At 29.7% G+C, this 14,950-nt stretch overlaps 1 protein-coding gene across 8 annotated transcripts in view; it reads right to left on the bottom strand.

Annotated features, from left to right (window-relative positions):
• Positions 1-8,618: 8,618 nt before the first annotated feature.
• Positions 8,619-14,950, bottom strand: part of LOC120776527 (protein phosphatase 1 regulatory subunit 12A) — a 52,059-nt gene continuing 45,727 nt past the window's right edge. For 4 of the 8 annotated variants that reach the window (XM_040107256.1, XM_040107257.1, XM_040107259.1 and 1 more), the window contains one exon: positions 8,619-9,242. In XM_040107256.1, coding sequence (XP_039963190.1) covers positions 9,156-9,242 — 87 coding nt within the window. In that variant the 3' untranslated portion in view covers positions 8,619-9,155. The remainder of the gene's footprint in view (positions 9,243-14,950) is intronic. The other 4 variants (XR_005705435.1, XR_005705434.1, XR_005705433.1 and 1 more) reach the window with 1 other exon arrangement.

Here is a 14,950-nt window from a genome sequence, read left to right as displayed (position 1 = left end):
AAATATCTAGTAGAGTCATTAGTTCTATTTAATGTAGAATATTCAATTTTCGTACGAAAATGACGGATTTTGAAAATCCTGGTATTTTATTAACATTTACAGAAAGTGAGTTGGAAACGCAGCCATATCAGCTATTACTTTTGCCAGTTCCATTAAGCAGACCTAGTCACTTATTCCACCCTACCTTTCCTAACATCAAGTATACCATCTGATCAAATCTGAGCCAAACTAGTCCATATAAACTGCAATCGTAAACCGAACTGGTAAAAATTGAATTTTCTTTATTGGAAGAATCTTTTTTCTATTGCATATTGGCTACGGAATTATTGAAAATGATGCAGCAGTGTTTTGAGAAGTCTACTTTATAACAAAGAGAAGTGTTTTAGTGGCACAAATCACCCAGTGAAAGTCGTGAAGTCATTAAAAACTTGTATCATGGAAGTCGTTCATCTACCTTTGTTAATCATAGTAAAAGTTAAAGAAACGTGTGTGGATCTCAACACCTACTATGGATCGACTAATCATATTTTGGATATGATGCGTGTCAATGCTAGACTCATACCAAAAGGTCTGATCTTTTGTAACAACGACATCGAGTAGAGATTGGAAAATGGCCTGTTGGACCGCAGATCAAATCAGCACGCCCTGGTCAACTCCCAGCAGCTGTGAAGTTGCAAGGACGATCTAGCCCAAGATAAATCGCAGGAGGTCTAGAGAACATTCTCAACAAGGACCACCTTTCAGTGGTTGTAATAGTTTTGTTTTGACACTGTCCGATCGGGATTCATGCAGTAAGATTGAATATCTCAACATTTTCTCCTGGAAGAACGTCCTTTGTCAGATCAAGATGAAAACACCTCGGATGTTTTACTTTTAGACATCTAGGTGAAAAAGCGGAAATATATGTAAATAAAACAGTTAAGCTGATTTGTGATAGGTCAAGGTATAATTAAATATTTTTGCTGATAGCTGGTATCCAGCCACAGACCTTTTTTCGTTTATCCTCAAAAAGTGTTGTACATAGCAGTCCAATTATGTTCGCCTCCGCAAAGTTGAGGCATCAATCATTTTAACCCAGCCCAACAGAGAGGTCCCGAGAGAAATACTTGAGAACGTTGCTAAGGATCGTACATTCATCGAACGCATAATTACTGACCAGATGACGTTATAAATATAACGTCGAAACTATTCAATAATCTAGCGAATAGCGCTCCAAAAATGAGCTGAAACCGAAAAACCCTAAATCTGCTAAATGCTCTGAAGACCATTCCAGTCGGGGCTTATAGCAAGTGTATAATAAAACGATTTAAGCTTTAACATGATTGTATTGACTCAAAAGAAGTCTAATTTGAAGGTGATAGTAAAGATTTTCATTAAAATAACTGAAAATGTAGCTTTTTTTTGTGATAATTTGGTGAATGGGAATGTCTGTGTACAAAAATATAAAAATTTATGACTCATGCCATGTAAGAGTTTATAAAATTTGGTTAAGTTTTGGTACTCTTTCTGACAAGAGTTATTAGTTGATTACGAAGTTCGCCTTGAATAAAATTTGTGGAATGAGATAATATATCACATCTGACAATAAGAACCAATAATCCCTTTGCCAGTGATAAGCGCTACTACAGTATTTGTTTATAACGCTCATAAAAAAGTGCGGACCTCCACTTCTATGAAGGCGCCGTAAATGCACAAATCTTCTACAAATATTTTTACACTCAAACATGAAGGTTGTTTTTTGCAAACAAAGAGTATGCATAGAACATAGTATTATACCCGGTAGTAAAAGTATATTAGATTATATGACCTACACCAAAAAGCTCTCAATTGTGAGCCGAAATACAAGTATATTCTAATATATCGTAGAATCTGGAGTCTGTTGATAATTTTCGTGTTAAATTCACACAATCTCAACATAACCTAACATTAATGAAATCAGCACTTGGTTAGTAATAAAAGAGTAATCTTATTCAAATATTTACAGTTAATGCAGCGGGTTGGCGAAAATCAGCATTGTTGCTGCAGGTACTTTTGTAGTAAATAGTCTTATCATAAATTAATTTGGTACGGACTTGTTTACTTAAAACCTTGGGTGGAAATTATTTAACAGACACACGTGTAAAAAGACAAAAAACTTCAAGGTTTAAACAAAGTAATAGTTGGTAAAATATATAGGGTGGCTCATGCGTAGGTTTACATTTATTTAAAGACGCTTAACGATACCCTGCTTCTTTATGAACCGAGCTGAGTCGCAAATGACTTCGTAAAAGACACACAGGCAGCGAGTCAACTGGCCACACCGGGATAACTGGCAAGATCATTTACTGGCAGTCCTTTAATCAATTGTGTATTTCGATTATCGATCCATATTTTGAAATCCGGTTCAAAAATATCATCGGCATCCCTTTATCACTCAAATAGAGCTTTCAGCTGTAGCTGTCTCCCTTTAAAATACATATTAAATTATTTGAAGATGAACTCTTTTCGGCTATGGCGTGCTAACTCCAAGATCCACAGCGGCTAAGCTGTTGCTTGTTGTGAGTCACCCTATACAAGTATGTATATAATAATATTATTATATGATTAAATTTTCTCAATGCAGTATTTTATTGGACATAATTGAAGACAAATAAAGCCCTACAACATGGGCCATTAAGCTTTAATATTAGCTTATGACTTTAACAACATGAACGAAGAAATAGAAACAATGCATTGACGTAATTATATTACAGTACTGTGAACTTCTAAAATGGTTAAATTTTCTCCGAAATAAAAAAATATATATAATATAATATATAAAATATTTTTGATGGCGATAAAAAGCCCTCAAAATAGACTTCTGAGTCAATGCATGTACGCCAATGTTTGATTACATTTTTTATAGACTTCATATAAACTTCGGCTGGGAAAGAGTTTTTGTGGTTTCAGCTCTTTTTAAGCCTCATTCGCTAGATTGTTGGACAGTTTCGATATCATATTCATAAACTCAAGTCTTGTCCCACTAAGGTTGCGTTTCATGAATGTGGAGTCTCCAGCAACGTTGTTAAGCATTAACCAAAATGTGTTTAATCGATCCATAAGAGATGTTGAGTTCCTCCAGAATCTCTCTGATGCCAAAATGAGAATTTTCAAGCTCTGTTTCTTTAACTTTTTCGATGATTAACAAAGCTAGATGGAAGACGCCAAGGAGACAATTTTTTTAATGACTTTACGACCTTCACCAAATGATTTGTGCCATTCAAATACCTGTGTTCGTCATAAAGTTCTTCTGCAACATTTTAAACGATTCCGTGGCCGTGAAATTAGAGATTGTTTATCGATTCGGTTTGTGAACAGAGTTTAAATGACTTGAGACAAATTTAAACCGATTATTACTGATTTCGATTTGTGAAATTTTATTTTGGTAATATCATTTCGCGAATATTTATGTATTTTTATCGAGTCTACGGTGCCAAAAAAAAACGTACAAAATAAGCAAGCCGCTCGACTAACCGAAGCGGCATCGCTTTGCTCCATGTGACCTTAAATAATTCCAAGATCCGACGTTTTCGAGTCGAGATTTGTTCAACTATGAAATCCTTTTCTGACTCAATGGGTATGTAAACAAGCGAAAATGCTACATTTGGGACGAAGAGCAACCTTAAGATATTCAAGAGCTGTCATTGCATCCAAAAAATGCAACGGTTTGGTGTGGTTTGCGAGCCGGTGGAATCATATTTCTTCAAACATGATGAAGGTAAGAACGTCAATATCGAATGATAATAAACGTTCCCCATTAAATTTGAAGTGACTGTGTTTTTTCTTTAAAAAAGTAGGAAACCTCGAAATTGAACACCCTTTAGTATACTTAAAGCTTAGATACGTTACTATTTGGCAAACAAGATCAAGAAGTGCCACAGCATTAGGAACAGACGCATAGTCGAACATCAGCTATTCCATCGTAGCAATCCTTCTTCCACCCTTCCTCTGTCGTGCCTTTTTCACTGTATGTTTAAAATTTACCCTACCGATATCGAGAGCCAATAAAAACACACAAAACAATTAATTAATCGATCACATATATTTAAGTTTCGTACTTTAATTTTCACAAAAAGTTAATAACTATGATTATTACACTTTTACACTTTTCAATCAATCAAACTAATGGGCCTTCGTGCAGAGTTTACGGCGCTTACGTTTAACTCGCCTGCCATTTCGACTGCATTTGTATGTATTTGTTTGTTTGTATGTATGTATGCATTACATAACATCTGTATGTATTATATGAAGGCAATATAATTTAAAATGTATATATAAATAACAAAAATCAAAATTAAATAATCAAATCAGTTAATATGAAAAGCAAAATAGTGTTTAAACAACTAAATCTCTCTTAAAACAATACAATACAAAGTATAATCGGTTTATTTTTGCATGTATGTGTGTATATATGTATGCACATGAGCAATATATTGTTTGATTTATGCTTGCCTATGCACTTGACTACAAACCAAATTTAATTGCAAGCAAAAAGTGCTTACTTGTAAGAACGCATGTGTGTGTGTGTGTGTGTGTGTGTGTGAATGAACATGTGTATGTAGGATATGTATTATTAATTTGTATATGCAAGCACTCAATTTGATGGACTTCATTGCTGCTCAAACAAGTGAACTAAAATTAGTTTTTTATTAAAAGTACTAATATTATTTGTTGTTGTTATTAAATTACAAACACACATGTGTAAATTATTTAACTATGCAATTTTAATGTTTGCTCAGGATTTGCTTGCGTGAATGAGCAATAGGATTTACTTAGTATGCATGTACATATGTATATAGATACATACTTACATATGTGTATGCATAAATATATATATGTATATACAAACGTACAAGTACCTTTGTGTACTGAATTCTAAAAATAAACACCGTTGTCTTATGTAATTCTGTTAATTTACAATATTATGAATACTAAAATATCTATAGTAGAAATTAGGCTCAAATATTCAATAAATTTTAAAATTAAATTAATTTTTTAATTATTTAATTTAATCGATTAATTATATAATTATGTCAACAAAAAATATTAAAAAATGCAAAATACGACAAAAATGAAATCATTTTTTTTTTTAAATATAATTAAATAAATATGTTTTCCAAAAAAATATGTATACATATATTATGTACATATGTAATTATTACGAAAAAAATTTAAAAGCAAAAAAAATAGTAATTATTGAAAAATATGTTTTTTTTTTAATATGGACATTTGCGTATAAATAAATATTTTTTCCAAAAAAATATTCATAATTATTACGAATGTAAAATTATTAAAAATTAAAAAAAAAAATATTATTTACTTTTAAATACAAAGAAAAAATCTAAAATAAAAATATTATTTTTGGTGTTTTTAAAATGTTAAAAATTGAAATTAAGTCCAAAAATTAATAAAAATCCAAAATAACCATTATTGCAAAAATATATATAAAAAATTTTATTAAAATGAACCGAAAAATATTCTAAAAAAAAATAAAATTGCGAAAACATATTTAAAAATATATATAGTTTAAAAAGATCAAATTAAAACAGAAAAAAACAATGAGTACAGCAAACTTAAAAAATCATACATACAAATATTTACTGTTACTTTTTACTCGAAATAGCTTTAGCATGGCATTACACACTTAAAAATAAGGGATTTTTAATAAAATATATTGTATAAATTAGTCACATATTCAGAGCGAGTGGCGAGTAATAAATGAGAAAAAAAACTTGTTGCATTAAACTAAATAATAAATATATTTATTGTGAATTTATGTTGTTAAAAAAAAATTAATTCAAATTTACAAACACACATATTTCAAACAAAATACGAAGTTGAATTATATTTTTATCAAGTGATGCGTTAAACCAACAGTTTTTGGCTAATCAATGTTAAAACATTATGACTCGTTCACACTACACTAACAAAGATTGTTTATGGCTCAATTATAAGTAACACAATAAAATGGAACGAAACTATCTATGTGGTTACGTCGAAATTTTATGATTAACAAAGGAACGCGTTATTACAATACTGAAATATTCCACTTGTTCACTGAATTGTCAAAATTTCATTACGTCAACTAATTAAGGGTAAATTAAGTAATTTAGAATAAATTAAGTAATTTAGACTTTAGCCTGATTAATACCATTATCAGTTTTCAGTGAGACTAGATACATTTTTTTGTAGTCAATACTAAAATAAATACGAAAGATCCTTGCCACATCATTGTAATTGACTGAAACTAACTGTTTTAGTGGCAAACATAATTTATCTAAATTATGCATTTTACACTTTGATCAGAATATGGTTTTTACTAGATGTTATGAAAGCCCATTGGTTGATAAATGAGATTAAAATGAATTTTGTAATACTTTTGCTTTATTTTCGTGAAGAAGTAGCAGCTGGACATTTGTGCACCAATGGAATCCAAATTATATATATTAAAAAAAAGAAACTAAAAAAAATAAAAAAAAAAAAAAAAAAAAATAAAAATTAAAAAAAATTTTTTTAACATTAAAAAAAAAAGAAATAAAATTTTAAAAATAAAAAAAATAAATTAAATAGATAAATTTTAAATAAGATATTGTGAAATTAACAACATTTTAAAAATAAAAAAATACTACAATTTTAAATAAAAATAATAAAATTCAAAAAAATAAAAAAATTAAAAGGAAAAAATAATAAAAATTAAAAATAAAAATATTTAAATTTAAAAATAAGGAAAATGTAACAATGTATATATGTATATAAAATAATAAAAAAAAAATAAAATTAAAATTCAATAAATTAAAAAAAAAATAAGAAAAAAAATATTAATAAAATTATAAAAAGTAAAAAAAAAATAATATAATTAAAAAAAAAATTAAATAAGAAATAATTAAACTTAAACAAGTTTAAATAAGACAAACAACAAATTTAAATAACAAAATTTAAAAAATAAAAAAGAAATATATAAACTTATTAAAACTATCCAAAATCATAAAAACATTCATAATACCATAATATAAAAATACTTCAGAGTACATATTTTTGAGCCACGTTAAAAATCGCATGTATAGTGGAAACGAATCATAAGTGAGCGAAAACTATAATGATGAATGAAAATAAGCCTTACTTTTGTTGTACATAAATAAAAAATTCTCAATTTTGTTTGATTTTAAATTTAATTTTTATTTATTTTGATTTTTGTTTTTTTTTTTGAAAATTTAGTTTAACTACTCATACTTTACACTAATACTACAACATTTCAGTTTCGGCAATGCGGAGCAGTTTCTTATTACTTTTTTTTAGTGAAATGCTCAAAACTAGAAAATGAAAGACGCGATGGGTACAAGATTATGAAATACTTATCAGCTCTGTTTGCAGAAAAAAACAAAAAAGTGTAAAATATTAGTTTAAGCTCTCAGAGTTATCGGAGGCATAAAAAAATTTAGTTTGATTTAAAAAAAAAATGCAAAAATTTAATTTAATCAGTAAAATCTGTATAAATAATTTGATAAAAATGAGCTTTTATATTCCATTCTTATTCGAGCTGATAAAATTAAATTAATTTTTTATTTAAAAACTAACTGAGCTTCCAGCTGGTTAGAATTCAAATTCACCGTTAAACGTTATAGCGTAAAAATTTGTTTTATTATTCTCAAAAAAAAATTATAATTTTTTTTTTTTTAATTTAAAAACTGATCTTCCAGATTCCGTTTCAATCGAGCTGTTAAAATTCCGTTAACGTCGCACCCTACAATTGCGCCCTTCACTGCCGATCTGTTGAAAATGTTTGTTTTCCAAGAACCTAGTTACGAATGTAAACATCTATGTAAGTGTGTATATTGCTAATATTCATTATTTAGACTTTTAATAAATATGAAAAATATATATTTTGTTTTTACTTTTTATTTCTGTGTTGTATGTGTGTAAGTGTGTAAGTGTGTATTTATGTATGCTATTAAATAGTCATTGATGTACGCAGCAATGTTGGTGGTATGCAAATAATGCAATGAATATGCACGTATGTATGTTTCGGTGTTTATAAATAATTATTTTATTTTTTTTTCTTTAATTATTCACACAAATGCGTATAATAAATTAACAACTGATTTATTTTTTTTTTATTATGAAAACATTAAAAATGATTTAATTTTAAATATTGAAATTCCGTTGATCACTGAATCTAATATATATAGTATGTTTATGTATATAGTATAATGTTACATTTGAATTGGTTTGTGTATGCGTGTGTGTGTGTGTGGGTGTTATTACCGTAAGCGCTAAGTCATAGTGTTAACATAGTTATTGTTTTTTTAATATTACATACACATACATATATCGATATTTTTTAAACAAGTGTGTATGCATGTATGCATGTATATTATTTTAGTTTTGTTTTTTGTTTTTGTATAGGTCCGTTTTGTAAATTTAATATTAATATGCTAAACAATTTTTCTTATTTTTTTTTATTTTTTGTAGTGTACGTTCTGTGTGATTTTTTTATGTATGTATGTATGCAAGTTTAACTGTTTCTTTCTTTATATATATGCATGTATATGTGTGTGGTGTACTATCGCCTAAACGCTCTTAAAAACTCCAAACAATTAATATATATGTATGTATATGTGTACGTATATTTTGTTTTATATATATATATATTTATGTATATTTGATATTTTAACGCAGTGGTTGGACACTAGGCTAATAATAAAACTTAAAACAGTCATAAAGTGTAATAAAACATTTTAGTGTTTTTGTTTTTGTTTTTGCATTTTTGCATTTTTCCTTCTAATTAATTTACAATCAAAATTATGCTGCAGCCAAAGCGGCACATACACAAGCACAAATTTTTCTACAGGCGCAGCTACATTTGTTGTTGTTTTTGTGTTTTTTTGTTTTCATTTTAAAATACACTCGTACGTAGTAAGAACATTTCGCTAAGCTGCTGCTTTATGTAGTAATTTGTGTTTTTTGTTTTTGCTTGTATTTTAGAAAATAATAACGGTTTTCTACACGTTCCATAACGAAGTCAGTTGGTTTTTAGGATTTTGTTGTTGTTTTTTTTTTTTTGTTTTTTTGTTATTTGTTCTTTTCAAATTAACATTAAATTTGCATTGTAACTCTGTAAATTTAATTTAAAATTAATTTCATTTACTTAATTTACTAATTACTCTAATTAGCGCTCCGTTTTCCTCTTTAAGGCGTTGATTCTCCGTTTTGTAAACTTCCAATTGCTATTTGAAATAGAGAGAGAGAGGGAGAGAGAGAGAGGGAGATGGATTAGTTAGCATTAACCAATAATATTGCATGTGTACAGTTATTTGAAATACCAGTAAATATAATAAACAATTATAACGTATTGTAGTAATGCCATATTCAGAAAAAAATAACGAAACATCCATAAATTCAATACAAATAACGGATATTGTAATATTGCATAGTAATTAGGAAACGGCATTGCGAGCGTACGAGCGGCGAGCGATAGATTTATTGAGCAGCCCTGGCGCTTACAATTAGCGGTAATCTTTATTATATTTTCAACTACTAACACACAGATATATTTGTAAGAAATTGTTTTTATTTTAATAAATGTACATATTTAAGTTCGTTCTTTTGTAAACCAGTTGCAAAAGAACACTCCAACTCGGTTAAATGCTACTATTTTCACAAGAGAGTTGATTGATTGAATAAACTCAATAACGGTTTGCTAATAATTAAATATGAATTATTTTAAAATGTTTTTGAAAATACACAAAATATTCAAAATTAAAAAATAAATTAAAAATTTATTTCACAATTAAACATTCTTCGAATTTCGAATGTTTTTTGAAATATGGTGCAAGAAAAACTAAACAAAATTTAATATTATGGAAAAAAACTAAATTTTTCACTTAGAAACTGCTTGTCTTCTAAATATTTAATATAACATCTTTACGTAAATGTGGACAAAAAAAACAGTACGACTTTTTAATTTAAATTTAGGGCGGAAACACATTCATCGACATATTTTTTTCTAGGTTGGTGTGAATGTCAGAAATGCTCAGAATGTAAAATAAAAAGCCTTCGGTGTTAATTGTTTGTCGCATTTGGTTGGTACAAATTAAAAATTCAAAGAGGGTCGAGAAGGCGTTGACAACGAACCACGCCCAGGACGGCCATCAACATCAACTTATGATCAACACGCCCATAAAATAAAGGAATTAACTCTTGAGAATCGACGACTAACAGTCAGAGATTTTACTGGCATCGTTGGAAACATAAAAACTATTTTGAAAGATCATTTTGACCCAAGAAAAGTGAAAACACGATTGGTTCCGAAATCACTAAATTTTTTCGAAAAACAGCGTTGCGTCATCGTCTGCGAAACAATGCCATCCGACTACCAAGACGACATCAAACGTATTACATATTACAGGCGATAAGCCTTGCAACTATGCTTACGATCCGTAAACAGGATCAATCGGCCGTATATCGTGGCAAAGGTGAGCCGAAGCCGAAAAACCACGTCAAAACAGGTCAAAAATCTATGTTTGTTGAAGGTTTTATTCGTTTATCGAGAGGTAGTATACTCCGAGCTCCTTTCGACAGACCAAACTGTCAACAAGGAATACTATTTGAGTGTTATGTGTCGAGCCCGGAGCTATGGGCCGACAACTCTTGGTTTTTGAACAGAGATAAATCATTGTGGCATACTGCAATAATTCTTCGCCAAATTTTCAACCAATATCGTGCCACAACCACCATATTCGCCAGATTTAGCTCCGTGTTATATTTTGCTATTCAGCAAACTCAAACGACCGCTCCGGAGAAACCATTTTAAGTCAATTGAAGACATTAAACGTCAATTGCTACGCGCATTGAAGGCTATTCCGGAAATTGACTGTTTTGAGAATTAGAAAAAACGTTGGCACAAGTATATTGGATAAAGTTTTACTATTTTTTGCTCATGGTCATGATTTTTCCGAATGAAAATTGAAATGAAATGAAATGCCTTAAACCCAGAATGAATGAAGCAAGATTGCGTCGTCTTAACGTCATACCACACACTATAGAATGAATAGAGGCAACAAGTAAAGAAAAACAAATCTATAAAGCGTATGACGTATTGTTGCGATTTTGTTTTTGTAATTCTGTCACAACTGTCATAGCCTAATCTGAAAAAAGTAACGATAAAAACTTTCCGCAATCTCTTTCTTTATCATTTTTGCTTGAAACATATTTATTTTTTTACGAAAACCAAGATCTAAGAAAGTGACGAAAATATCTCTGACTTGACTAAATTTCATATTTTTCTTAAATATTTTTTCTATTTGGTTGTACCTCAAAATGGGTAATCTTTTGAAAGCTGCGAAATCTTATAAAATTATTGGCTCGTTCACTGAGTAATTTCGTTTAATAACAATGAATTTTGATGATCCGATCTTATTGAATATTTTTCAACAGCCAGCTTCATACCTAACATCTTTATCACATTTGAAGAGCTGAAAAGGTAAGGCTTGTTTTCAAAGGTTTTCTTAAAATTTTGTCTTAATGAATACGGAAGATCGAAAACAGCATTTTTGGCATATGTCACATTTTTACCATCAAAAGGGTAAAAATTCGAACAAGGCAATACCTTCAATTTTTGAGGTATCGATTAATAGAATGTAAAGAGATCGTTGTTTAAAAAGGATTAACTAATGTTGTCTGTTTGGTGGGATTTCGAAGGTTTTGTTCACTTTGAACTTTTGCCGACAATAACACGATTAATTTTGAAGTGTATTGTGATCAGCTGAACAAATTGAGTGATTAACTCAAACAGAAGAAGCCGAGAGGAACAGAATTGATCAATAGAAAAGGTGTAGTGTTCCACCAGGATAATGCGAGACCTCATACACGACTCGCCATAAGCTTGTGCAGCTTGAAAGAGATGTGATACCACAAACACTAAAATATGGTGTATGGTGGAGACTTGGCACCTTCGGACTATTACTTGTTTCGGTCTCTGCAAAAGTTTTTGGATGGGAGAACCTTCACATCAAATCAGGACGGTAAAACCACTAGGACCAGTTTGCAAGGATCAAAAACTAAATTATATAGTGAACGGTTCAATCGGTGTATTTTTTTTTGGCAGTTAGATAAGAAGTTAGAATAGCTAAAGATCACAAAGAAAACGCTTTAGAGATTCGATAATAAAAGGCAAATTTATATGAGAAGAATTACTCACCTCACTTTTAGGTAGATAATTATGGCATTTTTAGTGAGTTAATAACATTATATGTGACCTGGTCTACGGAAAGGGGGCTTAGGTGTCAAAAAAAAAGGAGAACAATTAATGAGATAACGAGAAACTGACGATTATTTTTAACAGCTTTTCCCAGAAAACTAGTTTTCGCACGTTAGCTCCCTTTTCGCAGACCAGGTCACATATAGGTATTTAATTTAATGCCTGAAATTTTTTTCTATATAACCTTGTGTATATTTTCCATGATATGGCTTTAGAAAACTAAAATTACTTGTTTAAAGTTCGAGGTAAGATTAGCTCCCCACGAATTTTCATTTATTCTAGTTCTAATTTTCGTTTTTCTGTTAGTATAAAGAAATAATCCAAGAAATGAAAGTTATCGAATAACGAATACTCATATAGACTTTGTGCCTAATACCCTCCATTGTATAACTGATATGTATTAAGTAACCGTAACCAACATAGATAGGATTTTTACTATTATTATTTTTTCGAAATCCTTTCGTGAATTAACAAACAGACAACGCTAATTATTAACCAATTACTTTATAGAATATGAATTTGAACGCACAAAACAAAAATTTACATACAAAAAATTAACAAGACATGCAAATGAACGAGAACGAACGAACGAAGTCATGCAAATATATGTATGTACATATGTATATACTTAAGAAAAAAATAAATTAAAAACTCTTTAATTGTTTTACATGATAAATATTTTCTTTTCGAACGCAAACACTCATACACGTTCACAACTGTGGCAACAACAGTGCATAAAAAGCAAATTTTCCGGGGCGAATGGGCAGATAGGTCGGGTGTATGAGAGCGCTTTAAGCTAAATTATATTTAAAATATATAACAACGAAGCTCAATAGTACGCTGATGGAAAAGTGCCGCGAGATATTATATGATTTAATGAGTTAAGGTTGAAAATGAGACCAACGAAGTACCCTTATATATTTTGGTTGTAATGGGTGAAGGAAAATCATAACCAGGTATGTTATATAGCTCTGTTAGAATAGTCTTTAGGCAGCCTTCTGTAAAGATCTATTCACTGCTTACTTCTCTGAAATTATGTTCGAGGTCGATGACGCAAGGATATGGTGCTAACTCCAAACATACCTTTAGGCTGAATACATAGTCAAGCTATGAACAAGCTCAGTTCATAATCTTTCTTATTATTTAATCTGCAACGGTGAATGGATATTCCTTGCTCTGGGAAAGATGAATTAGATTTTCATGAGAGTGCATTTTCACTATTTATAATTAGTGAAAAACTATAATCTATATACTAAACTCTTCGCGAAACATTATTAATAAGAGTAAATGGTGATAAGCTTCAATAAAAAAACTTCATCAACTCAGTACACAAACTCGTATATGAATTATGAGCCCTTTTGGAAAATTCAGCAACTTAATATACAAGCAACGGGCACTACAATTCATAGTTTTTTGAAAAAATATATAGGGTGGCACCAAAAAACATAAACAACACAGAATTTAAGAGAGATTGTGAAAAACAAGGGATTTTGAAATCAATAACAATCTCAAAATTATAAATTTCTCTCGAGAAAAACCACAATTACATACTCTATCAGATTCTTAATTAAACGATGTTTAATAACTTCAGATACATACTCAAAACTTGAAAACAAAACTGAACAATTTTTGAAAACAAGACCGAACAAATTTTGCACAACAAAAGGGGTGATATAAGTGGTTAAAGAAATAATGGAAAGATAGTTAAGCCAATATATAAGAGACTTTTGCACAAACTTCAACTAATAGAATAAGAAGTATGAAACAAAAACTGCAAAATTTTTCAATGAACAATTTTCCAATTCTCTTAAATACGCATACAAAACACGAAACAGAACAAAGAAAGAATATTTTATCGAATATGTTTATTAATTTTTTACAAAGTTTAAACTCAGCACAGAGTAGTATAACCAAAGAGAATAGTAATCATTGGGCATACAAACAGTTTAACAAGGGATCAACAGCTCTCACTAACACTTTGTTACCCTTACAGTGATTCTTTGAAAACTGCAACAGTGGTTTCAACGATATTCAAAAGAAACGTTTGCCGGAAAACTTTGCCAGTGAATTTAGGATTACAAAATGGACCTTATAGGTTAACTGCGTAATGAGCGGAAAAAATGGTAACAACAAAAAAATAATAATTGTAGCTTAAGGAGTACAAATAGAGCTCTCTTGACTCTTAAAAAAATTAAACTCCTTAAAACAGATTTAGAGATAAAAGCTTTCAGAAAAATATGAAAAGAAAATTAATCTCCAAAAAACAGATTTACATAAAAGCTTATAGAAAAATATGGAAAGAAACTTAATCTCCTTAAAACAGCTTTAGAGATAAAAGCTTTCAGAAAAATATGAAAATACGAAGAAATACAAGATTGTTTTTCACAGTTAAGGGTCGTTCAGTGAAATAACTCTTAAAAAACTTTGCTCATAAAAAACGTAAATAAATAATGAAAAGTAGTTCTCTTCAGGTGCTCGCTAATATGACGTCAGGGTGTCAGATCGCTCTCAACTAGATTTCTTCTATTGCATTTTATTCTTAATGTACTTAGAGAACAAAAGCGCTGTTTGAAATAAATTTTTTGAACGAAAATTTCTTGAAATATAGTACAATTATATATTTTACACCAGTCAACACAACAAGAGCTCAATTTTACCACTTTCTCATTCTAATTA

The sequence above is a fragment of the Bactrocera tryoni genome, chromosome 5 (genome assembly GCF_016617805.1).
Source record: "Bactrocera tryoni isolate S06 chromosome 5, CSIRO_BtryS06_freeze2, whole genome shotgun sequence".
Classification (NCBI taxonomy): domain Eukaryota; kingdom Metazoa; phylum Arthropoda; class Insecta; order Diptera; family Tephritidae; genus Bactrocera; species Bactrocera tryoni.
The sequence above is the reverse complement of the archived record's forward strand: the minus strand, read 5'-3'. Positions and strand labels throughout refer to the sequence as shown.